The sequence below is a fragment of the Cyprinus carpio genome, chromosome B17 (genome assembly GCF_018340385.1).
Source record: "Cyprinus carpio isolate SPL01 chromosome B17, ASM1834038v1, whole genome shotgun sequence".
NCBI classification, from domain to species: Eukaryota; Metazoa; Chordata; class Actinopteri; order Cypriniformes; family Cyprinidae; genus Cyprinus; species Cyprinus carpio.
This window is the reverse complement of record NC_056613.1, coordinates 18,831,893-18,857,177: the sequence shown is the minus strand read 5'-3', so window position 1 is coordinate 18,857,177 and position 25,285 is coordinate 18,831,893. Positions and strand designations below refer to the sequence as shown.

Here is a 25,285-nt window from a genome sequence, read left to right as displayed (position 1 = left end):
CTACATTTAATTTTTTTATTTAAATTTCTCATGATTTCTATTATTTGATACTGCATTGAAGAGCTATATGTCATCAGTTGCATCAGTTCTGGTTAGGAGCAGAAAATAATACAAATCTGGATCCTCATTATTAGAGCTCTGCCAAGTCATGACCATCTCTTGCTCTTTGGGTATCTGGCAGATCAGCGTAAACATGTCTGACTGCCCGTTACTGCCCCTCACAGTTGGTCAGCATAGTGTTCCTGTTGGCTTTGACCTCAAGGTGACATCCATCAACATGATCCTCCACATCCCACTGTCACAAGCTGCAGGCTGCCTCGTTCTGATTGGTTGTGGCAGAGTCAGAGAAAAGGAAAATCATGTCTGCTCAGCCCCGTGAATCAGACAGAACCAGGAACTCTGTGGACAGCCTTGTTGTTGTTGTTTTAAGTGAGATGAATTTCTATGATGAACTGCTGGAGTGTTGTTTTTTCTGACAGCTGATGGCATATGAAGGCATGCCTTTCAGATCTTCTCCTGTCTGACAGATGGATTTCTTTAGGACATGCTGAACCATAGGCAGGGACAGATGTCTGTGACTAATTTGCAGTGGATATAAATGAAACAAAATGGCGCAAAGCATATAGTTTCTTGAACCACTGACAGAATGTTCGTAGGTTGTATGTGTGGTAAACAGGTCAATGATTGACGCTCACAGACCTATTAAATCATTCAAAAAAACAATTCATGAAAAAAAGACTCAATTACACCTCTTCTATGATGAAAATATTCAGAAAAAAAAGCAGGAAAAAATAAAAATGTAGAAACAATTTTAATTCAGATATGTCACAAACAAATGGAATTAAGCAAAAGTTTTTTTTTTTCAGTAGAAAAACTGAAAAAATATTTTCTTGTAAAACACTCCAATAATCATGTCTGAAATTTGATACTAAATTAAGATATTGAAGAAAATGATCATAATGAGGAAAAAATATTTCTTCTAAAAACTAGTATGGCATAGTCTTTATTTATTCTTTATTTTTATTGAAAATACATAATTCAAAATAAATATTTAAAAAAATACTTTTTAGTTTGGGGGAAGAAATGTTGTTCCTGTATCAACTATAGTGTAAAAATCTAAAAATATTTAATATATCAATATGTACTAAATCTTCTTTGTAGGAATGTACTGTAGAAAGTCAATAAGGTCGATTTGATTTCATGTTTATTTCATTAGAAACTTGTTAACCAAATGTGCATATGCCACTCCTTGTTCTTTTATTTGCTTAATCAGCATGAATTAATGTAAAGTAGCTGAAATAGACAGTGATATATAAACAGCCAAGGTCATATAACACTGATGTTCCACTGCAGATGTGCAGCTTGGGCTCAGAACCAGAGGCATAAACCGTCTGGAAGGCACCACATGTATTGATAACTTTCAGCTGAGACGGGATATTAGATGCTCCATATTTCTCCAGCTCGGGCTCTGTGAAAGTACTCACTTCACTGTAATTAACCAGAGGAGAAGAGCGCCTGTGAACGGCCCTTGATGTAATTCATTTGACCTCGTAAAAAAAGATGTGAGCGTGAATTTTGCCTTCCTCTCTGCTGAGGACAGAACATCAGGATGAATAAATCTACATTCGTAGCACGTCTGACATCTAAGACTTGTCAGTCTCTGGCTTTGAATCTAGAGGAGTTTGCTAATCAAAGTTTAGGAGACGGTTTCATCCTGGTTTGATCTGCTTGACGAATTTGAGTGGTTGGAGATTAGCTAAAATGTATCATTCGAGGTTCAAATTAGAGCTGAAGAATCTGTATCTAGTGACTAAGAGTGATGGGGTGGCACCTGTTAGCAGTGGGTTACATTTTTAGGATCATATTACACCATATGCACATTGATTAGAGATATATCTAATTAGAAAGGCATCAAAGTTTCCCATACTACCTCAACTTATGATTGGTGAGGTTGATTAGTTTAATTTTGTAGATTTGTTTTGTCTTTTTGAAGAAGCTTGCAGAGTGTTTTTAGTGTGCTGACAGTGTTAAAGGTTTTTTCTCCCATCTTTTTGATGCCATGGACCCCCAAAATATGATCGTCTCCCTGGATCCCTACAGTACAAACAGCTGCTTTTGCAACAAATTCACAAACTCCTCAATAAAAATGTCAAGACAGTCACTACCAGCCTTATTCACACATGAAACCCATTATATTTAGTCAACATGCCAGATGACCTTGTCCAGAAAATGTACTACTGTACATGTGCTATTCACACACACACAATGGTTTTCTGTTCTTTATCCACACTGCTTCCATTCACATATCAGCGCCAAAATGCTATATGCCAGGAATGACCTTTAAAGGGGTCATGGACTGCCTTTTTTATTGTTTTGTACTGTTCTCTGAGGTCCACTTACAATGTTATCAAGATTTTTACATAAAAAGACATCATAATTTAGAAGTAATAGTCTATTTTCTGTCCTGTTTTGACCCCCCTCATTTGAATAGGCGTGGCAGATTCTAGACTTGGAAGTAAACGCCCGCTGCATGTGATTGGCTAACAGTTGTGTATGTTTTACAGACTACATCCTTCATAGATGGAGGCTGCAGTGATTTAGTTTAAAAATGCAAAAACATTCAGTACAAATCAAACGATCTGTAATACCAGACAAAGCAATAGTGATCACGTAATAAAAACAGTTACTCACACTCATGTAGTGTGACATCGGATCCAGTATAGTTTTCACAGCATCGTCTTTTAGTATCAGTCTTTCTGAAGAAAATCCGGCGTCGAAATTTGTAAACAAATCCACAGTAAAATGGAGTGAACAAAGGACCAAGTTCTTACTGATGCGGTTTGGATCTTCATTAAAAATAAAGTTAATCCACTCTTTCTTAATGTTAGGATCAGAAGGAAGACAATGCAAAGGCGGGCTTCCACAACTTGGCACTGCATGGTGTCTTCTTGCCTTTCTTTATCGTTTGGTTTCTGCATAGACCTGTGTAATTTACATTATATGCATGAATGGGTGGGCGGAGCTAAACAGGCAGCGATTGCAGGCATTGATCTTCTTCTGCAGAGGTGGTGCTTTTCCACACTATTACATCAGAGTGGCACATTCCATTTCTTCCCACATAATCGCTTTTTTGACACACAGGTTTACAGCTAAACGGCATGGAGTAACTGCATCAGCTTTTTTAAAACTTTGTAATAGGCTTGAAAAACTTATGGAAATGGCTGTATGAAGCATGCATTAGGTGTCTAAACCAGTCTAATTATGCAGAGCTAGTTCAGACAAACTGCCAACTAGTCAATTTTGAAAATATGTAGATTTGCACTTAAAGTATTAGACTATTGTTTTTGTGTAGGCTGCATTGTGTTCGATAATTGTGTTGTAAATGAAGCTCTCTGCTGGAAAAGAGGGAATTGTTTGCTCTGGATTATGACTAATGTGGGCGGCTGGAAACAAAGATTGGAGAATTTTAAATGTTCTTAGGGAAGAATATAGCATCTCTGAAAGTACTGTACGTGCATCAAAACCAAGGAGCCAGGAGGCTGGAAGAGAGAGAGAGAGAGAGAGAGGGAAAAGGAGAGAGTAAGAGTGTGTCTAGATCGTCACCGTGTCACGTGACTGTCAGGTTTCCTTGGAGACAGCAGCAGTGTTGTGCATTGAGATGCTCCTTCAGTTGAGCACAGAGCAGGACAGGCAGCTGGACAGAGCGGTCACCGCTTACGTCTCACCGCTTGACAGACGGCCACTCTTTGCCTTGCGGGAGGTGAGTGAGTAATTGCATAGAACAGAAATGCTTTCCTAATTAACAAATGAGTCTTTTGTGTTTTTAACATGCAGTTATAGAAAATGTCTAGCATTGTTGTTGTGGATTTGCTTGCCATGTGTTGGATCACTTTGCTCGATGCTGGTAACTATTTCCTTCAAGGTCTCAGAAGGATGCCACAGCTCGGCTGCTCGGATTGCAATATGACGGCGTTTCACGAGTCGTGTGACATGATGCTAGCAGCCTCAGGGAACATTAACATTAGGACGTCTCAGTAATGCTAATGCGCCGAACCTCTGAGCGACTGAACCAAGGAACGACATTCTTTGGATGTTTCCTTTAATTTAAAGAGATTGTGTTTTCGATTGCAGTAGACAAACACCTCAGATATGAGCAAGGTTCATGGAAAACCTGGGAATATCAGGGAATTTTAAAATTATGATTTTCAGACTAGGAAGTCACTGAAAAGTTTTGGAAATTTCTGTAGGTAATGTAGCTTTTTCAGGCTGTGCTAAACTCTGATTTTAAAGGAGATTGTAAAAAAAAAATACCTATCCATTAATCATACATTTTTATAAAGTTTTCATAAAATTATGAAAAAATTTGTGAAAATGTATCAAACAAGGTGTAAAAAATAGGGAAAATAAACATGAAAGAATTAGACTAAAACAAATTGGTATAGAAACAGTTTTTACTCAGATATTGATAGCAAAATTTCACAATTAATTACAAAGAAACTAAATATCACATTGAATTAAACACCAACATTTGAAGTAGAAAGAATGAGATAGTATTTTTGTAAAATGTACTTCTGTTTTATTTACAATTTCACAAAAAATTACAGTATAATTTAATGAAATGGAAAGTTTTATTATTTTTAACAGATTATTAAAAAAATCAACTATCCATTAATCATAAATAACTGGAAAAAGTATGAAAAACATTTGTGAAAATGCATCAAACATACGGTTAAAAAAGGAAAAATAAACATGAAAGAACTAAATTTAAAAAATGTGGCATAGAAACCATTTTCACTCTGAGCCTGAGCAAATTTCATAATTAATTACAAAGAAATTTTAAGCAATACATTGAATTAAACATACAATTTTAAAGTAGAAATAATGAAATAGTATTTTCTTGCAAAATGTACTCTAATAATTTGTTTTATGTACAATTTCTCTGAAAAAAAAAAACACATTATAATATAAAGAAGGAACGTTTTTAAGTTGGTGATTTTGTTTGAATTTCTATGATGTGATTTGAACAGCAAAGTGCGAGTTCTAGAAATAAAGAATGAAGGTTAACCCCTAAACCTCACCATCAGTGGGTCTCAAGCAGATTGTAGGAAAATGTACAAATAAGATTTTGTGAATTAATAGGAATTAGCCACCAGTTTGCCAAAGCCAAAAATAGTGAGTCGACAAAAAGCGATTTATAACATCAACATTATGGAATTACCCTTATCACATGAGGGGAAGGGTCCTGTCATGTGTGTTCATGAGGACCAGATGGATCCCGTGGCACTGTTTACTCACACAAATTAACTTCTGCAATGTCACCCCCTCCTATTTCTCCCAGCCTTCTCGGATTTCTGCAGCTTTAATTAGAATTCCTCCAAACCCTTTTGTGGTCTTGTTAACTTAATTAAGTTTGGGCAAATGGCATTAAATTAAAATGTGTGCATCTGGAAGTCGATTATGATGAGGAAGTTTAATGTGCTCTCAAACGGTGTACTTCAAAAATAACATCACTTCTTAGAGCGGTTTGATGTCCCTCGCGCTTGGAAAGCTTAGAGCGTCATCCGTAGGTTTGTGTCTAGGCTTGACTCAAACTCTGTGATTTTGCAGTCAGCTGAGGCCAGTGGCCAACGACATGAACGATACCGTTCTCATTTCCTCCGGGGCGCCCACACCTTCAAAAAGGTAAGCGCTCCACACAGGCTTCTGTCTGCATGCTGATTGTGTGTTTGTGTGTGTGTGTGTGTGTGTGTGTGTTTTAAGCTCCTCCACTTAAGCCTGTTATGTAAAATGGCTTGTTTTGAAATTATGCTGCGTGTGGATGAGTAGAAGATTGTAGCATCTTTCTCTGAGCGGAATATTTTCAATCTTTATTGCATCGCTGCGGAATTAGGTTGATTGTTTGCCTTTCAAAGGCAGATGACTAAAAGCAGTGAATCGAGAAATTGGCCTGCTGTCTCCAAACCCTCTGCGCTTCCCGGGCTGGGCTTGCAGCCCAAGGTGATCCGGAAGATAAACTCTGATGGAATGAAAGCCTTATCTTGTAAATAGAGAGCTGGTCAGGTTGGCTTTTTCTGTTTTGTGCTGTTGACACGTGCCCAGGTTCCCAAGACAAATGCCTTTGCTTGTAGTCACTTGGTCTTTCAAGCATCGTGAAGTTTAGGGCTCAGATTAGCCAAGAATGAAATTCTGTCATCATTTATTCATCCTCATGTCGTTCTAAGTCTCTCAAGACTTGAGACTTTCATTCTTCTATAGAAAACAAAAAGAGATTTGAGGTAGAATGTTCTTGCTGCTCTTTTCCATTGAATAAAAGTCTATTAGGACAGATGATGTAAAGAAGTGATGTAAAAGTAGTCGATTTAACTTGAGAACTATATTTTGCATCTTCCGTTTTGAAATATTTATTTATTTATTTATCCAACCAAAACTGATTGTTTACCAGAATTCTTCAAAAATATCTTCTGCAGAAGAAAGAAAGTACAGTACATATAGTTTGGAATGAGATGAAGGTGAATACATGTGGACAGAATTTTCATTTTTGGTGGAAATGTCCTTTTGAAATTCAGTGACATTCATGATGACTTAATATATGTGACAATTTATGAAGAAAATAATGGTTAGATGTACGTGGTGAAAAAGTACAACAGTTATAAGAGTTTGTTTTACATTCTTGTGGCAAGTTCTCACGCAAAGGTTTTCAGCAGCTGAAAAATGATCATGCCATCACTACAGCAGTGTTTCATAATGTGGCATTTATATTGACTTCAAACTTTTTAGGTTACAGCAGAAGTTTCTGATGAGATTTTTCTTGCACAACCAAAATTGTCTTTAGCATTGGAAGCATCTTAATTTACTGAAGTATTTTTATTATTTACATTCAAGCATTTGGCATATGTTTTTTAAGCTACTTGCATTGCATTAAAGATTTATTATTATGCATTCGGTGGAAATTGAACTTATGACCTGCATTGGCAACTAGCTGGAATGGAAGAAGTTATTTCAGCTAAATGTTTTTTATGGTTTTAATTTTTGGTACCTAATAACCTTACCTTTTATTTTGACTTCTTTTATATTCAAAGCTTCATTAGTGGAATCAGACGCTCTATACTCCCTCATACTGTAATTCGCACCCTGGTTTGATGAATTTCTTTCGAAAAGAGACCTACAGAAACCCACGGTTTATTGCGTAACATTTTGTATTTTATTATACTGGTGAGCTCTGGTACAAACATTTCCATTAGCCGAAAATTCAGTCCCACTCTTTATAAGATCAACCATTCCCTGTTTATTTACTGCCGCTGCCAAAGCAGCCCATTCCTCGTAGGCTTTCTAGTGCCGCATGCCTTCATTTGAACACATATTGGAAAGTAAGCTGCTGCATTTGTTGTCATTGTGTCAGGCCACAGACAGTACTTAATATCGGGTGAATACTAAAACACATCAAGTCTCGGAGCGACGCGTGTCATGACGGCAAATCACTTAAATGCACCAGATGTGGCATGTTTTGCACAGAGAGGGATTGGTTTGTGTGTATTCTGCTCTAAATATAGCCCAGCATCAAGGCAGGACTATAGACGGGTAAACACTTCACCCTTCATGAAGTCCCTCAGCGTAATGATCAGAGTCAGTCTAAAAGGAGCTGACTTTACTCGACTCTTTAACCTCAGGCGATTAAATGAGGTCTGTGGTCGAGGGAGATTGTAGATGTTAGTTTCATCTCCGTTTCCATCAATAATGCACCACTGGTTATGAAATCAAAGACACAGACTGTCAGTCGCTCTGCTTGAACCTTTCACCCAACATCACAGTCTTACGTTAAACACATTGTTTGTATGAGTACGATGTCAAGTGCCGGTTATGCCTACGGCGCCAAGAATATATGCGGAATATACTGCACTTAATTCTGGTCTCGACTCCTGTTTACTGAAGTCTACCAAAATGGAGATGTTAGAGACACAAGAAGTGCTCCTTAGCATTCTTATGTAATTATGCTGGGTTCAACCCGCCACACTTGATTACATTTGTCAGAGTCGTGATGATTTTTAGCAGTCAATACCAATACTGGTGAAATTACGCAGATTACTAAAAGCATTCAGTCGAGAAATTAGCTGCTGTCTGTGAACCCTTGGTGCATCTCAGGCTGGGTTACAGCCCAAGGTGATCCGGTGACCGTTTATTTGCACGTGCCATCTGCATTGTTTTAGCACCTCATTTGCTAAAGGAATTATGCAAATCAGATAAAGCTGCAAGTGCATCAACAAAATCTGTAATGAATGCAATTCCCGATCTTTCAGGCCAGTTATAAATTCTTTATTATATGGAGGATGCAGCAGACTCCTGTGATCTGCTAAAGAACACTTTACTGGGACTCTAGAACTATTTCAGTCCATTAAGCAATGGGTTCAATTAGGTTGTGGGTGATTAGTGATCAAGATAAAATTTTATACTAACACAAGTAAAATTTCATGATTCTAGATACCTGTTTTGTTCCACAGTAAAGACTGATATTATGAAGAACACACTCGTTCATTAAGAACGTTTTATTAGTTTTATCCCAAATTTTTTCACAGATATGAAAATATCCAACTGTCATTAGTAACTCTTTGAAAGAATCAATAGAGTGTGTGAAAAAATGTGTGAAAAATTGTGTGTTATGGTCAGTTGCAATTGTGACTGGTGGGAAAAATTGTATATTGAATCAACATATTTCTTCAGTCATCAAAATTTTTATTTGTTTGTGATAAGTTTTTTTGGTGTGTTTTTGTTTAAATTGTATTGTTACTATTTTGCATCAAAAACTATATATCATAAAATATATAACATATATTATAAAATAGGGTTACACTTTATTTTAAGGTGACCTTGTTACAGTGTAATTATACATTTAAGTACTGAGTTATATTAATTAGCTACATATTACTATATGGTTTTTAATGTTAGGATTGGAGTTTGGCTTAGGGTTACTTGTATGTAATTATGCATAATTACATGTACAAGTACATGTAACGTGTAAAAAGGAAACCTTAAAATAAAGTGTTACCTAAAATGGTTATATTAGTGCTTCCAGTATTATAACATCAATATTGTAACTCATTTGTAACATTTGAAATTTTAATTTAGTGCAATATTCACTGTAACTTTTTCATTGCTACATTTTAGTGTACCCTTCACTAACAACTGCAATTGGATGTATGTGTATAGCTAAATGCACTGTATTATAATTGTTGCCATCAACATATTTACTCATTCTATGGTCATGTGACAATTTGCACTAACACTCAACATATTTAATTGAGAGCCTTTATTTTTCCATATTTGCAGGAAATGCATCAGTCAATAATATTTTTAGTGATTTATAAATTAAAACCTTCTTTACGGTCACTTTTGTGGCTGGTGGGATTAAATGGGTTAACAGCTGATATATATCAAAAGCTTGAAAAGCTTCAGATCTGTAAGATGTTTTAAAATGTTCTTGAAATAATTTTCGCATATTCACCAATGCTGCGTTTGTTTGATCAAAAATACATTAAAAATAGTAATATTGTAAGATATTATCACAACCTAAAAGATCTGCTCTCTATTTGATTATATTCAAAATTTTGATTATATTTATTTATTTTTGTGATGCAAAGCTGAATTTTCAGCATCATTGCTCCAGTCTTCAGTGTCACATGATCCTTCAGAAATCATTCTAATATGCTGATTTGCAGATTTTCTTTATTATTGTGCTGCTTAATATTTTTATGGAAACCTTGATACTTTTTTCAGGATTTTTTTTTTTTTTTTTTTTGATGAATATAAAGTTAAACAGCATTTATTTGCAATAGAAATCATTATCATTATAAATGTCTTTACTGTCACTTTTAATTAATTTAATGTGTCCTTGCTGAATAAAAGAAAAAATGTTACTGACCCCAAACTTTTGGTAGTTATAGACGACAAATCTATCAAATACAGCTGTGGAAAGCAGCTATCTGTCAGTGTGTGCCTGTGGAATTAAGTTTCAGTATTACCACAGTGCAGTAAAAGTTTGTTTTTTTTTTTACATTTTTTTTCTTTTAAATATATTATCTTAATACTGAAGTACCAGAACTTTTGACATTGCTGATGTCTGCCATGTTGTAATCCATGATGATTTTGTTTGGACAGTAATGCAGTGCATTACAGCTTAATGAAGATGACTTTCCAAAATGACATTGCTCAAGCAATTTATAAAACAGACAGCTTTATGTACACTGTTACAAAATCATCATCTTGTTCCACTTCAGTAGTGACACTAGGAAAACAAACCTGGGACGTGATCTGGGTGATGCACAAGTCGGTGTGTGTGTGTGTGTGTGTGTGTGTGTGTGTGTGTGTGTACTTGTTTATGCTACATGCATTGTAAGGACCAAATGTCCCCACAAGGATAGTAAAACCTGAAATTATTGTCATTTAACCGGCATGCGGTTAAAACGTGAAATTTTTGACTGTGATCCCCACAATGGTGATTTATGTTTAAGTGTAACAATGCAAACAGGTTTTCTGTTAGGGGTAGGTTTAGGGTTAGGGGATAAAAATATTTTTTGGTCAGTATAAAAGTAATAGAAGTCTATGGAAAGTCCCCACAATTCACAGAAACAAACATGAAGGTGTGTGTGTGTGTTTGTTTTGTGAAGGAAAATGTAAAAAAAAAATAAAAATAAATACAGCAGCCCTTGATTTCTCTAACTTCTCAAAACATCAGCAACAAGATTCTGTGTGAAACTTTTTGTGCCTTGAGCCTTCATAAGAAGTTTTTCTTTCTCTGTCTAAGTCATTTTGGGTGTGATTGCGTGGCCTTGTAGGAACATCAGAGCTGTAGGCGGGACAATGAGCACGAGCGAGTCTCTCTGCTGACGGTGCACCTCTCCAGCACGCGTTCATTTACCGGGTCTGCCTTCAAGGACAAGTGGCCTTGTGTAGAATTTATCGTCTGCTGGGTCATGGCCAGTCTTGCTGCCAGAACAGAAATATCATTTTCCATTTGCTCCGAATGAGTTTTTAATTTGAAGTTAAGTGAGTATTGACCACCTGTCACTGGATATGAAATCATAGACTCCAGCTCTATCATAGTCTCGCTGTACAGAGAGTGTTGATATGCTCTCCATGTCCTTTATCCACTTTTGGATTGGAAAGGGTCAGAGTGTACTTTTTATTTGACTTTTTTTTTACATGTAGAATGTAAAATGGTAGAATTAGATTTTCATGGCCATTTTTTATCCTCTCTTTGGTTCTTTCAATTTGTTCTTTTGACTTTTATTATTACTATATAATATTAAATATATTAATTAGTTTGTTAATTTTTTTGATAATTTTTATATTTTATGGCTGTTGTTTATAGTTTCAATTCTAGTTACCATATATACTTTTATTTTGGCAATAAAGTTGAGGTGATGTGATCTGTTTTGATAGTATTTTCCCTTTTTTGTTGGACTGTATAGAGGAAGCATGGAAACTATGTGAAACCCATTTTTAATTTTCCATAAGGGGCTGCACATTTGAACGTTTTATTTTTTTACTTGTACTCATTTTGTGGCTGGTGAATCACACACATGGGACTCTATTGCTATGGTCTGTCTATAAAATTTAGATTGTGTTATTGCTTTGTTTTGTTTAGATGCACTTTTATAAGCACAGGAAAATCACAAAATAATAATAATAATAATAATAATAATATATTTCTGTATTAATAATTATGTAATAATTGTAATTTATTGTAATGTTCAATGTTATATCCTTATAATAAAAATAATTAATAATAATATTATTTTGATTTTAGTCATTTTTAATATTTCAAATGCAGTTTTAATAATGATAAATGATCATCATAATCATTATATTATTTATTATTATTTTAATTTTAGTAATTTATTATATAGAATAACATTTACATATTTGAAATAAAATGTACATATTGGGAATAACATTTTAATAATTGCATATTACTGTTATGTTACATGTAATGTTGTGATAATAATAAATCGTAGTAATGAATTTTAGTAATTTTTAGTAAGTTTTAATATAATTGAATATTCTTGTAATGTGAAGTAATAATAGTAAAAATATTTTTAATATATTTTTTATATTTCAAATGCAAATTTAATGAATGAATGTTGTTATAATTTCATAATAAAATAATTTTATATTTATTATTGTTATTATTAGCAGCAGTAGTAGTATTGATGTTATTATTATATTATTTATAGTTATTTTATTTTAATAATGTTTAATACATCAAATACAGTTTAATATAATTGAATATTTTATAATGTTATATGTAATAATAACATTAACAATAATAACAGTATTATTATTGTTATTAAGTAATTATTATTAAGTTTGCAGCTGTATAGTTCCATTTAATGAATTTAAGAAAGGCCCATTTGTTGCTTTGCACTGGTATTTATCTTGAATAAGTGCACATCATTTTAAACACATTTGTCGAAAGTGCTCCTCATTTCTTTGCGTAAAGCTGTTTAATGAGAAAAAAATGACCTGGAGCACCTTTAAGTGTCACTATAAGGGCCTAACAGTCGCTGTCGGGGTGTCATATCAATAAGTGGATTCCAGTGGATCATTCTCAGCGAGACACTGATTATTATAAACAGCATGTCTGTCTGTGAGACTTCTGGCATGAAAACAACCCTCTTAATGAATCACTCCGCTGAGACTGTGAGAGTTCAGGCAGGTCACGGCGGCGGGGCCACAGAGACTGACACAGCAGTCCAGATCTGTGCAACTCATTTATTATTCTATTGTGTTTTCAGACTGATATAATATTTGTGTTACATTTGATTGATGATTGCAGCGTATGCATGTTGATAAATGTGTGTTTTTGTGTGGTGTCTAACTCGCAGAATATACACATCACACATATGTGCACGTGATTCACTCCTAATTGTAGAGCACTTAATGAGGAAGAAAAACATATGCTCCGTCATCTGCTCCAGCCATATGCCAAACCCTATAACATAAGAGCCAGCCACACTAGCAGAGCCTATGCATTCACTGCACACTTCTGCGCTCTCCATCTATTCAGACTCAAGGTACCTGCTCTGAGGATTATAGAATAAATGCTAATACTGATATATTACAAATAATCTTATGTAATTATAAAAAAAATCAATCTATATAAAATTGCTGATATTATATTAGAAATTAAAAACATGATTATAATGAAAAACATGAAAATATGATTATAATATTTTATATAGTTATATTAAATATATTTACTCAAAATTTGATGCAAAAATGTGGAAGAAAATATAATAGTCATATATCTATATAAATAAATAAATAATCTTCTTGACTTTGTCTACAATATAAAATTGCTGTAAGTAAATGAATTTATTTCAAAGAAAATATTTACTCAAAATTCACTTGAACAATTTTGAAATTATATATTATATATTATAACAATATTTACTCAAAAAAAATAAAAATAGAAAAAATATATATATTATATATCTTGAAAAGTAAGTAAGCAATAAAATTGCTGTAATTAAATGAACAATAAAAATATTTATTCAAAATAACAATATTGGAACATATTATAGTATATAATGTTATATTATATTATATTATATTATATTACAAATGTCTGTAAAATCGCAGAAATTAAACATTTACAAAATATTTACTCAAAATTCACTAAAAAAATTGGAATAAAAATATATTAGATGAGATGAGATTAGACTGATAAAATATAATATTATTTTAATATTAAAATGTATATCATAAACTGTAGATTATGAGTAGCTTATAGCTTTGGAAGCCATGATTTCAGAGTAGCTAATTATTATATTATATTATATTATATTATATTATATTATATTATATTATATTATATTATATTATATTATATTATATTATATTATATTATAATAGTATTAAAATAAATGAAATTATGTATGATGGCTGTACTTAAGCTGCTTTGAACTATGAGTATGAGTATAACTATCTTATTTCTTGAGCAGCCATGTTTCAGAGTATCTTCCCCAAACCTGTTTCCTGATGGTCATCTATCATCTCAGATGTTTCATTACTCATGTTGATTTCTGGAATTCACATCTGCCATCATTCGTCTCACGCTCCATCCCTCTCTTTGTCTCTGTTCTTCCTGCTGTATGTATTTCTTCTTATTCTCTCTCTCTGTCTGGACTGTAGCACCCTTGAGAGTCCCAGCAGACTTGATGAAGAGCATCGTCTTATCGCGCGGTATGCTGCTCGTCTGGCAGCAGAGGCCAGCAACTCCACTGTGAGACTAAGTTCACAAACACACTCAAATCACACTCCTATACTTTACAATGGAAAGTAAAAACACCTTGTTGGTGACGTTTTCAGAGGACACTTTTTTACTCTGTGGAATTTATTGAAAATCAACAGCATGTTTAATAATATTCATTTGTGTACATCTGGATTTTATGCTCCGTAACTAGGCAGCATATTTTTTATTGTGTTCATTTATTGGCATCTTTCGAATTAGTTTTGAGCATAATCAGTAATACTAATTATTTTGTCTTTTAGCAATGCCCTCCAGCTGATCTGAGTTTCAACTTTGATGCTAATAAGCAACAGAGGCAGCTCATCGCAGAACTAGAGAATAAAAACAGGTGGGGTTTTAAACAGTTAAAGGTTTCTTGCTTTGCGATGCAACTACATTTCTTCAAGCTAAATGAAAATAAGTCATTATGTATTCATATTTACTGTCCCGTAAAAGAATAATGATAATTGAAATGCTGTAATCATGTAATATATTTACTTATTCAACCGATAAAAACACTAATTATTTAAATTAAATATTTAAATATTATTAAGAGTTAATTATATTATACAGAAATAGCAGTAATAATAATAATAATATTAATAATAATTGTTATACATTCAATTATTCAAACAAAATTTATTTCAATATTATTTACAATTTACACTTATTAATTACAGTTAATTAAATCATATAATTATTATTATTATTATTGTAATATATTTGAATATTCAAACAATAAAATCAGTATTAATTACATTTAACCAAATTTTATAATGATGATGATGATAATAATAATAATATATTTAATTACTTAATCATTAAAAACATTACATATTTAAATTAAATATCAATTATTATCAATTAAATGATTTAACAACTATAGTAATAATGTCTATTATTATTATTATGTATAGTTATAAAGTATATTGTTAATTTAAACATTTAATGTTTTATTAATAATAATAATTATTATTATTATTATTAATATTATTTTTAAAGACTAGAGTGATTAATGAGACTGTGTTACATTACAATTGAGTGCTTTCAATAGGTGCCAGTGAAGTTCATGTTGGTTTCTGTGTTCGGTGCATATAGGGAGATACTGCAGGAAATCCAGCGTCTCCGTCTAGAACATGAACAGGCTTCTCAACCCACTCCAGAGAAAGCCCAGCAGAACCCCACTCTACTGGCAGAGCTACGACTGCTGCGGTACACAGACACATTCACGCACAGCCTTTATACACACATGCACAAAAAACAACAGAATAGATGTAGTATTAATCAGAGTTGTAAAGAGGAAGTGTTCAACGTTAAATTAGCCGTAATTTCAGTTAACCAGAGCGTTTCACACCGTTTGAGGTTGTTAGGAGCATAACAGGTTTTAAATGGACTGGGTGGGATTTCACTCCCTGTAGTCATTGTTCTAGTCATTTAGACGGAGTACCTTTTATAGGCACCAGAGGGCATGTAGGAGCCAAATCAGCTTTCTTAATGATACGTTGGTCTCATTAGATGAGCACATTTCCATTAAGTTCTGTTTTTGCACTCTTTGTTTTAGTTTCATGGAGATTTAGTCACATTATGTGCATTCTGAGCAGTACTGTGTATTTAATGAAAGATTTGAGTGGAAAGGGGTCATATTCTACACTTTTGTCATGATTTTTTAATGTTAATCAAGATTTCATAATTTAGTTTTACATTTTACCATTAGCCGTCATCATTTTAACCCCTAAAAGCTTTGTTTTTGGTACCGTATCTTTAAAAATGGTATATGCAAATATCCTGGTTCTGAAGTCAATTCCATTATAGCATGAGCCATTTTTCCCACTCAGTTTTTATAAATTGTATGAGTGGGTTGTTGAGGTAGCTTTGCATTATGAACATAGTACAAGGAGCTTTTTATTTCAAAAGAGCAAAGAAAATCCTGTTTTCCATCATATGTGCCCTTTGAGTCGCGTATATTTGGCAGTCATTGATTTTTATGATTCATATGTTTATTCATTTATTAATTTTGTTCAGGCACAGAAAAGACGAGTTGGAGAGGCGCATGTCGGCCCTGCAGGAGAGCAGGAGAGAACTGATGGTCCAGCTGGAAGGTCTCATGAGGCTGCTGAAGGTACGAAACTTGTTGGACAACAATTTGGCTTTATTTCCCTCGGCATGTATGAAAACTTCATTTGCTTGCTCACTTTTTGTCTCTCTTTTTTTCTTCACCCTTCTCTTTCCCACCGCTGTCTCTCTGACGTGTCTGCTTTCACTCACTGTCATCTCTCATCTTCTGGCTGACAGGATGAAGAGCAGAAACAGGGAGTAAGTGTTTCTTTAATACAGCTCTGCAATTCTAGAGTAAACATGCGGGGTCACAGCTGCAATAGTTTGAACTAACATATGTATTGTATATGGCAAAACAGCCATTTTCCAAAAAGTGACAGGTAAAAGATTAACGGGTTGCATAACGCTGAAAAATGGAGAGGATCGCTGACAAAAATAAAAACTTCTGTCATTATTTACTCACCTTAACTTTCTTTCTTCTGTGGAACATAAAATGAGATATTATAAAGAATGTTCAGGCTGCTCTTTTCCATGCAATGATAACGAATGGGATTTTTTTCCCACCAAGCTCTGGAAACAAGAAATTAGTTCATGACTCATTTGACTGCCATCATATAACATCTTTAAAAATATGAATAATTTAAGATCATTTTAATTTTGTGCATGATATATGTAGGCTATGTAAAATTGCTGAAATTAAATTGATACAAAATATTTACTCAGAATTCAATACAGATATTTGATTGTATTTGATCTTGTAATGTAATCTTTAGCAAATCTCAAAAAAAGTATATGCAGTTTTAAGTCTATGTACATTATAATACTGTAATGCCTACATTCACTATATTTGCTTTATTTATTTATTTAGACAAAATTGCTTTATTAGTCATTGGCTGTGACTTGAAAATAATGATCTGTATCTTAATGTATTTTAATAGTGGTGCATTCCTACTCTTTTGGTCATTTTTGCATCAGAGCATCAGTCCATTGTGTTCCACAAAAAAGTCATTTAGGCTTGAAATGATGTAATGATAAGTAAATGTTTACAGAATTGCTATGTTTTAAAAATGACTGATAAATGAAATTTGCTTAAAAGAATAAAGCATGAGTTCATCTCATGAGCTTATTGCAGACTGTCTCTCTGGGTGATCTCTGTCACGTCTGCTCCTCATAACGAGGACATGAAGCTCCCATTTCCAGTCAAGTCCCGCTGCTTTGTTCCTGTGACCCAGGGAGGGACCACGAGCCACATGTATCCCTGCCAAATATCAGAGACCTGCTCTCCTTTCATCAGGGCTAAGCACCTCACGTCTAATATGACTGCAGTCTGGCCAGCCATCTGCTGCCTGGCAGTGGGCCACAGGCCCTGGGCCCAGCATCAATCTGTGGGACAGTGCGGCTCTTTTCTACCATCATTTTGCTCCTCTTATAGCACTAGCATGCTGCTCAGTGAGCTCTCAGGCCGAAGATGTATTCACTACAACCTAAAGAAACAGATCAGATATGTATAGGCGTGTCTGCAGTAGTAGCTTTTTATCAGTGTTTTGTGGGGAGCGAGGGACCAATGGAGATTCAGGTTGTTATATATCTAATGTTATTTTTGCATTCTCCTTCCTCATCTTCCTCTTACAGGCTCAGACGGGGAGTTCACCCCACTCATCTCCCAGCCACAGTGCCAGCTGCACCATGCCTATGCCCATCCGCTCCACCTCAGCAGGCTCAACCCCCACACACACGCCACAGGACTGCCTGGCAGGGGTCGGAGATGACGTCCTGGATGCCTTCTCTCAGGGTGAGAAGTGTCAAGCTTTGCATTGACATTATCATCCACATGAGATGTTTAGAAGATGTTTGGAAGATGTTTAGAAGATGTTTAGAAGAAGATTAGAAAGTGTTTGGATGTTTAGTAGATGTTTAGAAGATGAATAAAAGATCGTTAGAACATGTTTTCAAATATGGTTAGAAGATGTATAGAAAATATTTAGAACATGTTTGGAAGATGATTAGAAAATGTTTACAATCTGATTAAAAGATGTTTAGAACATGTTAAGAAGATGTTTGGAAGATGTTTAGAAGATGTTTTTAATATGTTTAGAAGACGTTTGGAAGCTGATTAGAAGATGTTTAGAAAAAGATTAGAAAATGTTTAGAAGATGTTTAGTAGATGTTTAGAAGATGAATAAAAGATCGTTATAACATGTTTTTAAAGATGGTTAGAAGATGTATAGAAAATGTTTAGAACATGTTTGGAAGATGATTAGAAAATGCTTACAATATGATTAAAAGATGTTTAGAACATGTTTAGAAGACATTTGGAAGATGATTAGAAGATGTTTAGAAGAAGATTAGAAAGTGTTTAGAAGATGTTTAGAAGATGATAAGATGATGTTTAGTAGATGTGTAGAACATGTTTTGAATACCATTAGAAGATGTTTAGAACACGCTTAGAAGATGATTGATTATAAGATATTCATAACAAGTTTACAAGAGGATTAGAAGATGTTTGGGGGAATAATGTCCAAACCAATGTTTTCCATAAAAAAGACTGTGGCTTTTAGGACTACAAAATACCATAAATGTACTCTATACAACTGTTATTGACAGTATTCTAAGACAGGGGTGTCAAACTCATTTCCTGGAGGGCCGGAGCTTTGCAGAGTTTTGTTCCAACACTGCTCCAACACTAAACCATGTAGCTTTCAAATAAGCCTGAAGGACTTGATTAGTTGGATCAGGTGTGTTTCAGTTAGGGTTGAATCTAAACTCTGCAGGGCTCCGGCCCTCCAGGAACTGAGTTTGACACCCCGTTCTAAGACATCTAATACCATATGATAGCTCTGAGTGAGGATCAGACTGAAATTTAAGTCGCAAAATTAATTTTGGATTGATATATTATAGCTCTGGATATTGTGATCTGTAAATGCTCCTCTTTCATCCAGGTGTACCAAGAAATCTCCGTAATGATCTTTTAGTGGCTGCAGACTCCATCACAAACACTATGTCATCACTGGTGAAAGAACTTCACTCAGGTACTCTTGTACACTCACTTCTCTCCTCTAAGTACCCACTTCGTGATTTGAGTGGTAATTTTAATGTTTGTAAATTTTGCAGTGGATGACGGTTTGGAGGAAGAAGAGTGTAACATGCGAAATGGAAGAGAGAAGGGTGAGTACCACAGGCTTTTCTTGCCCTTTTACCCTTATTTCTTATTTCTGTTCTCTCAGAATGACAACTCATGTAATAATTAAAACAGTAAAGGCCCAAAGTCCATTTCCCTTTTATTAAGCATCCAAGCTTTTATATATAAGGATGCATGATATTGCATGGTACTGTATGAGTTATTGGCCAAAATTTGAATATATATTTATATAATTTGTTGTCATCTATGCTCATTTAAAGTCTTTTAAAACCAAAATCTTTAAAAACAATAACACACTGTTAATCTTCAGCAAAATGAATATCCATTTTCATACTGTACATTATAATGTGATGCCTAAATTCACTTTTAGCAGTTTATTTTTTTATTATTATTATTTATTTATATAGTAGTATAAGTAGTATAAATCTTAATTTATTGGTTCTTGGACATAGCATGACAATAATGATCAGATTATTGGAAATGTAATATCGGTGCATCCCTAATTATTTCAAGATATTAAACTTCCACAGTTACCAGCCTATAGAATGTAGTCATTAGTTGACCATAGTTTCTCAGTTTGATTGAGGCCTCTTTTCTTTCTTCTAGCTGAGTCAGAGTAAAAGAATATAGAATATTTCATGTAAGTATAAATGAGTACATTGTCTAGTCCTGCCCTTAAAGCCAAAGTTAATTATGCCGTTATGACCCCCTAACCTTAAATTTGTGTTTTGTCCAGTGTCATCGCTGAAGCATTCTGGGAAAAGGCACTCCACCCCTTCATTCTAAGCCCCAGGAAAGAACCAGCAACATCAAAAGCTCTCTGGCATTCGCACATTGACAAATGCATGCTCTTCCCCAACTGGGTTTCACTATGTGAAACAAACTCTTCATCACACCTTGCACAGAGCAAGTTGTACTTATTAGGAAGTATATAAATATATATACATATATATATATATATTATATATATAGATATATATATATATATATTATATATATATATATATATATATATATATATATATATATATATATATATATAAATATAGCTCTATGTCTATCTGTATAAACCCATTGTTACAGTATCATGTTACCCATGAGAATGGCTTGTTTGTGCTTTCTTAAAAAAACCTTTATGACTTTGTGATTACTACTCTCTGAAACGAACGCACTGTGCATCTTCATGACGTCACTCAAATCGATCTATGCTGTAGCTATTTTTCCAGATGTTCCCCACACAGGAAGCTTTTTTGTATAACTCGTGATGATTTTTTTGTGTTTTAATGCATGGAGTGGCTCTACTGGATAGATGGAGAGGGCTTGTATTTGCTCTGCATGTGACATTTATTCCGACCGACTCGAGTGATGCCTGCTCCGTCGCTCCTTGTAGTCTTCTGATCAACAAACTGCTGCTTCTGCATCACATGCATCCCAACCACCATATATCAGGGACGTCTCGTAGAGCTCGCCGTTTGTCTGGGATTTCCGCTACTGTGTTAAGTTAAGCCCGTCGTTGTGGCCGTTGTTTTAGCGCTTAGGTATTGCCTCTTAATTTAGAGTATCGCATATGTATCTCTCTGTATTTTTGGAGCGCTTAAAGGTACTTTAATGGAATACGGATGTATGTTCCGTATATCCATAAACCAGCTTAGCCAGCCATCTTTGAGTGCACACGTCTCTGTAAAAGTTACTTCAAAAGCTTTATTGAGTTCAGTTATTGTGTATACTCGTGTAAAATAAATGAAACCAGTGCTCAGGGACTGTTGAGAGAGGAACGCTTGTGAACAACGCTTGTGAACAAATGGGTGGAATTTACTTTGACACCACAAAGGTCAAATGTCAAAGATTAGCACAGGTCATAAAAACTTTATGGAACTTTATGGAGTGTGGAAAACAGGATCGTTGTATGGAAGCCCATCTCTGCCACATAAGAAAATTTTTTTTTGTAATTCGTAATTTATTACGATTATGTATTATGACATAACAATTTTTAATTATGACAAACAGTCAAAACTATGCCATAAATAGTCAAAATGATGAGATAACAGTCATAATTATGACAAAAAATATAAATTATGAGCTAAATTATAATTATGACAATTCAACATTGAGATAAAAAATCTTGTCATTCAATTATGCCATAAAAGCATGAAAAATAATACAAATAATTCTAACCTGAATAATATAACTGTAACATAAAAAGAGTTGAAAGTTTGAAAAAATTTGAAAGTATGACATAGTAAGTCTTAAATATAAGATAAAAAGACATAATTATGAAATTAAATTCATAACTATGACAAAATTTGAAATTATAAGATAAATTATAATTATGACAAGTCAAAACTGAGATTTAAAATCAAAATTGTCATGAAAGCATAAAAATAATAAAAGCACAAAAAAATTCAAACATAAAAAACATTATGACATAAAAAGTTGAAAGTTTGACTTACAATTTGAAATTGACATACTAAGTCATAAATATAAGATAAAAGTTGAAAGTATGAGATAAAAATCAACGTTATGTGACTTAAACTGACAAAAAGTCTAAATTGTGACATACTGTCATAATTATGAGATAACACGTTACAGTTATGACAGCCAAAATTATAGAAAAATATTAGAAAAAGTCATGACTGACAAAAGTTTGCCTTTTTATCTCAAAATTTCAGCTTTTTAAATGATTTTGAATAATCTCATAATTATGACTTAATTTATCATAATTTCGGTTTTTAATGTTATAATTATGATTCATAAAAGCAGAATTTTTCTTTCTTATGTGACATAAATGGCTTCCATAGTGTGTTAGGAAGAAGACATGTCTGACCTGTGCTTAGCGTCTGAAGCTTTATTGTCGTGAGGAAGAGAGTTTGACTTACTGTACTTGAATCAGAAGGAATTCAGGTTCAATAATTACATTTATCTAATTATTATAAGTATGTAATTGTGTTATACTTGTGATTTGTTCTTTATTAGTTTGGTTTCAAATAAGAAATAATAACCATTTTTTAAAAAACATTTTGTTTATGACTGCTAACATTTGAATGTTAAATTAGATAAATCCACTTAGCAACAGTTTAAAGTGAGTCTTGGTGTAGAATATTAAGATTCTTTGACATTTATGAGGGTCATTAGATGAAATGATTCATTCACGGTTTATTACTTTTCTAAAATGCTTGTAATTCTGCATAAGGAAGTCTTTTAAATGGCTAATATGAACAGTGAGGTCTCACTTACACTGGAAAAAGTGTTGCTTTTGTTATAGTGAGTGCAATCATATATATTTGCGTTTTCAAATCAGATTTTGCATATCATAATGCTTGTTCTGTGTTTCAAAGAAAGGAATATACAATGTAGTTGGGAATTTATTGTTATTGTTTAAGCTTGTATGACAACGTACGAAATACTCTCAGAGGGCAAGTTTGAAAGTTTGATTATGTTCCAGCATTTGCTACAAATATGAATGCAATCTTCTGATGTAGGTGTGTGCCTAGATGTACTGTATAAAGTGCTGTATAAAATAAAATATTCTGCACATGTGCAAGTCAGCCCTTAGATAGGAGTTTTATTATGTGACTTAGTCGGAATGCAGTCATTATTTATCTGTGATCTTTGGAAAAAAATATTGTTCTGCCTTTAAAAGTTGTGCCAAACTGTTTGCCGACCTGTAGTGCGTCCTTTAGGTATTTGTTCTGTGTATTTGTGCGTGTTAAACCACAATTTATTGATTATGAATTTACCGAAGCAGTCCACCGAGAGGGTAACTAATAACGGGGTGCCTTAAATGGTTGAAACACAATACAGTTTAAGCGGAAGGAACCCTGCTTGAAATCAATTGCAAGCATCATTGCGAATTTATATGTTACAGATGGGCCTCCAACGGAGGACCTCCTATGTTATCAAAGTTAGACGAAACAATATTTCAAAAACGAAATCCGCAACATCAGGTTTTCATTTCTTTGGCAACTCGTGATTTTATTGTTTTAAGATTCCAAACTGTCAGCTGAAGCTACAAACACTGTTTTATTATTTCATTTGGTGGTTTTGCTGCTGTATACAATCATTGATTGCAATGGTTTACGTCCATATTTGTGTTTACATCACCCCTATGTCTTTTTGTATACTATTAAAGTGTAAAATATCTGAAAAAACTTCAAAGGACATTGAGTGTTTGTGTGTGTGTGTCCACAGAATAATATATCATAGCGCCATAGGATTGAGTTCAGATCTGTCGTCAAGTGGATCCTGTGATGGCGGGGCCACCCATAAAATTTAAATGTGAATTTAAGCAGCGGCCCTGATTGAGTTACAGATTATTTACCGTTATGCCATGGACAACCCTGAAAATTGTACCTTTCCTAACTCCTTAATCTCATGTCATTCCAAGTCAATATGACTTGCTGTCTTTATAGTGCAGCACAGAAGTCAAATTTAGACAGAATCACTTGTATTGTGTGCAAAAAAGATGCAACTAAAGCAGTTTTTTTGAACCCAATATGAAAACATGACAAACATGAGACAGTTTAAAGGGACGGTTCCACACAAAAATTTAAATTCTGTCATCATTTACTCACTCTCAAGTTGTTCCAAACCTGAATGAGTTTCTTTCTTCTGTTGGACACAAAATATAATATTTTGAAGAATGTTTTAACAAAACAGTTGACAGCAGTCATTGACTTCCATGGCAATGACTACTTTTATCAAATTTTTGTTCAACAAAAGAAAGAAATTAACATAGGTTTGAAATAACTTGGGAGTGAGTAAATGATGACAGAACTTTCATTTTTGGGTGAACTATCCCTTAAACTGTCTCATGTTTGTCATGTTTTCATACTGGGTGAACTACAGGTGCATCTCAATAAATTAGAATGTCGTGGAAAAGTTAATTCATTTCAGTAATTCAACTCAAATTGTGAAACTCGTGTATTAAATAAATTCAATGCACACAGACCGAAGTAGTTTAAGTCTTTGGTTCTTTTAATTGTGATGATTTTGGCTCACATCTCAACAAATTAGAATACTTCATAAGACCAATAAAAAAAACATTTTTAGTGAATTGTTGGCCTTCTGGAAAGTATGTTCATTTACTGTACATGTACTCAATACTTGGTAGGGGCTCCTTTTGCTTTAATTTCTGCCTCAATTCGGCGTGGCATGGAGGTGATCAGTTTGTGGCACTGCTGAGGTGGTATGGAAGCCCAGGTTTCTTTGACAGTGGCCTTCGGCTCATCTGCATTTTTTGGTCTCTTGTTTCTCATTTTCCTCTTGACAATACCCCACAGATTCTCTCTGGGGTTCAGGTCTGGTGAGTTTGCTGGCAGTCAAGCACACCAACACCATGGTCATTTAACCAACTTTTGGTGCTTTTGGCAGTGTGGGCAGGTGCCAAATCCTGCTGGAAAATGAAATCAGCATTTTCAAAAAGCTGGTCAGCAGAAGGAAGCATGAAGTGCGCCAAAATTTCTTGGTAAACGGGTGCAGTGACTTTTGTTTTCAAAAAACACAATGGACCAACACCAGCAGATGACATTGCAAAAATCAAGCCAAAGTCATCACAATTAAAAGAACCAAAGACTTAAAACTACTTCAGTCTGTGTGCATTGAATTTATTTAATACACGAGTTTCACAATTTGAGTTAAATTACTGAAATAAATGAACTTTTCCACAACTTTATAATTTATTGAGATGCATCTGTATATCATCTAGTATGGTTGAGTTCACTCAGGTTTACTAAAAAAAAAATAAACGTCCTGAAATTTCAAGGGACTCTGTTTAATAACAGACCTTATAAATCACTTTTAAGGCAAGT

The 25,285-nt window shown here is 34.0% G+C and overlaps 1 protein-coding gene across 4 annotated transcripts in view; it reads left to right on the top strand.

Moving 5' to 3' along the window:
- LOC109061157 (dystrobrevin beta-like) overlaps positions 1-23,626 on the top strand; it is a 41,605-nt gene extending 17,979 nt beyond the window's left edge. For 2 of the 4 annotated variants that reach the window (XM_042742650.1, XM_042742649.1), the window contains exons 11-20: positions 5,608-5,682; positions 14,188-14,278; positions 14,548-14,633; positions 15,383-15,496; positions 16,307-16,403; positions 16,577-16,597; positions 17,972-18,131; positions 19,279-19,368; positions 19,451-19,504; positions 20,215-23,626. In XM_042742650.1, coding sequence (XP_042598584.1) covers positions 5,608-5,682; positions 14,188-14,278; positions 14,548-14,633; positions 15,383-15,496; positions 16,307-16,403; positions 16,577-16,597; positions 17,972-18,131; positions 19,279-19,368; positions 19,451-19,504; positions 20,215-20,264 — 838 coding nt within the window. In that variant the 3' untranslated portion in view covers positions 20,265-23,626. Of the gene's footprint in view, positions 1-5,607; positions 5,683-14,187; positions 14,279-14,547; positions 14,634-15,382; positions 15,497-16,306; positions 16,404-16,576; positions 16,598-17,971; positions 18,132-19,278; positions 19,369-19,450; positions 19,505-20,084; positions 20,119-20,214 lie in introns of all 4 variants that reach the window. The other 2 variants (XM_042742651.1, XM_042742652.1) reach the window with 2 other exon arrangements.
- Positions 23,627-25,285: the final 1,659 nt, after the last annotated feature.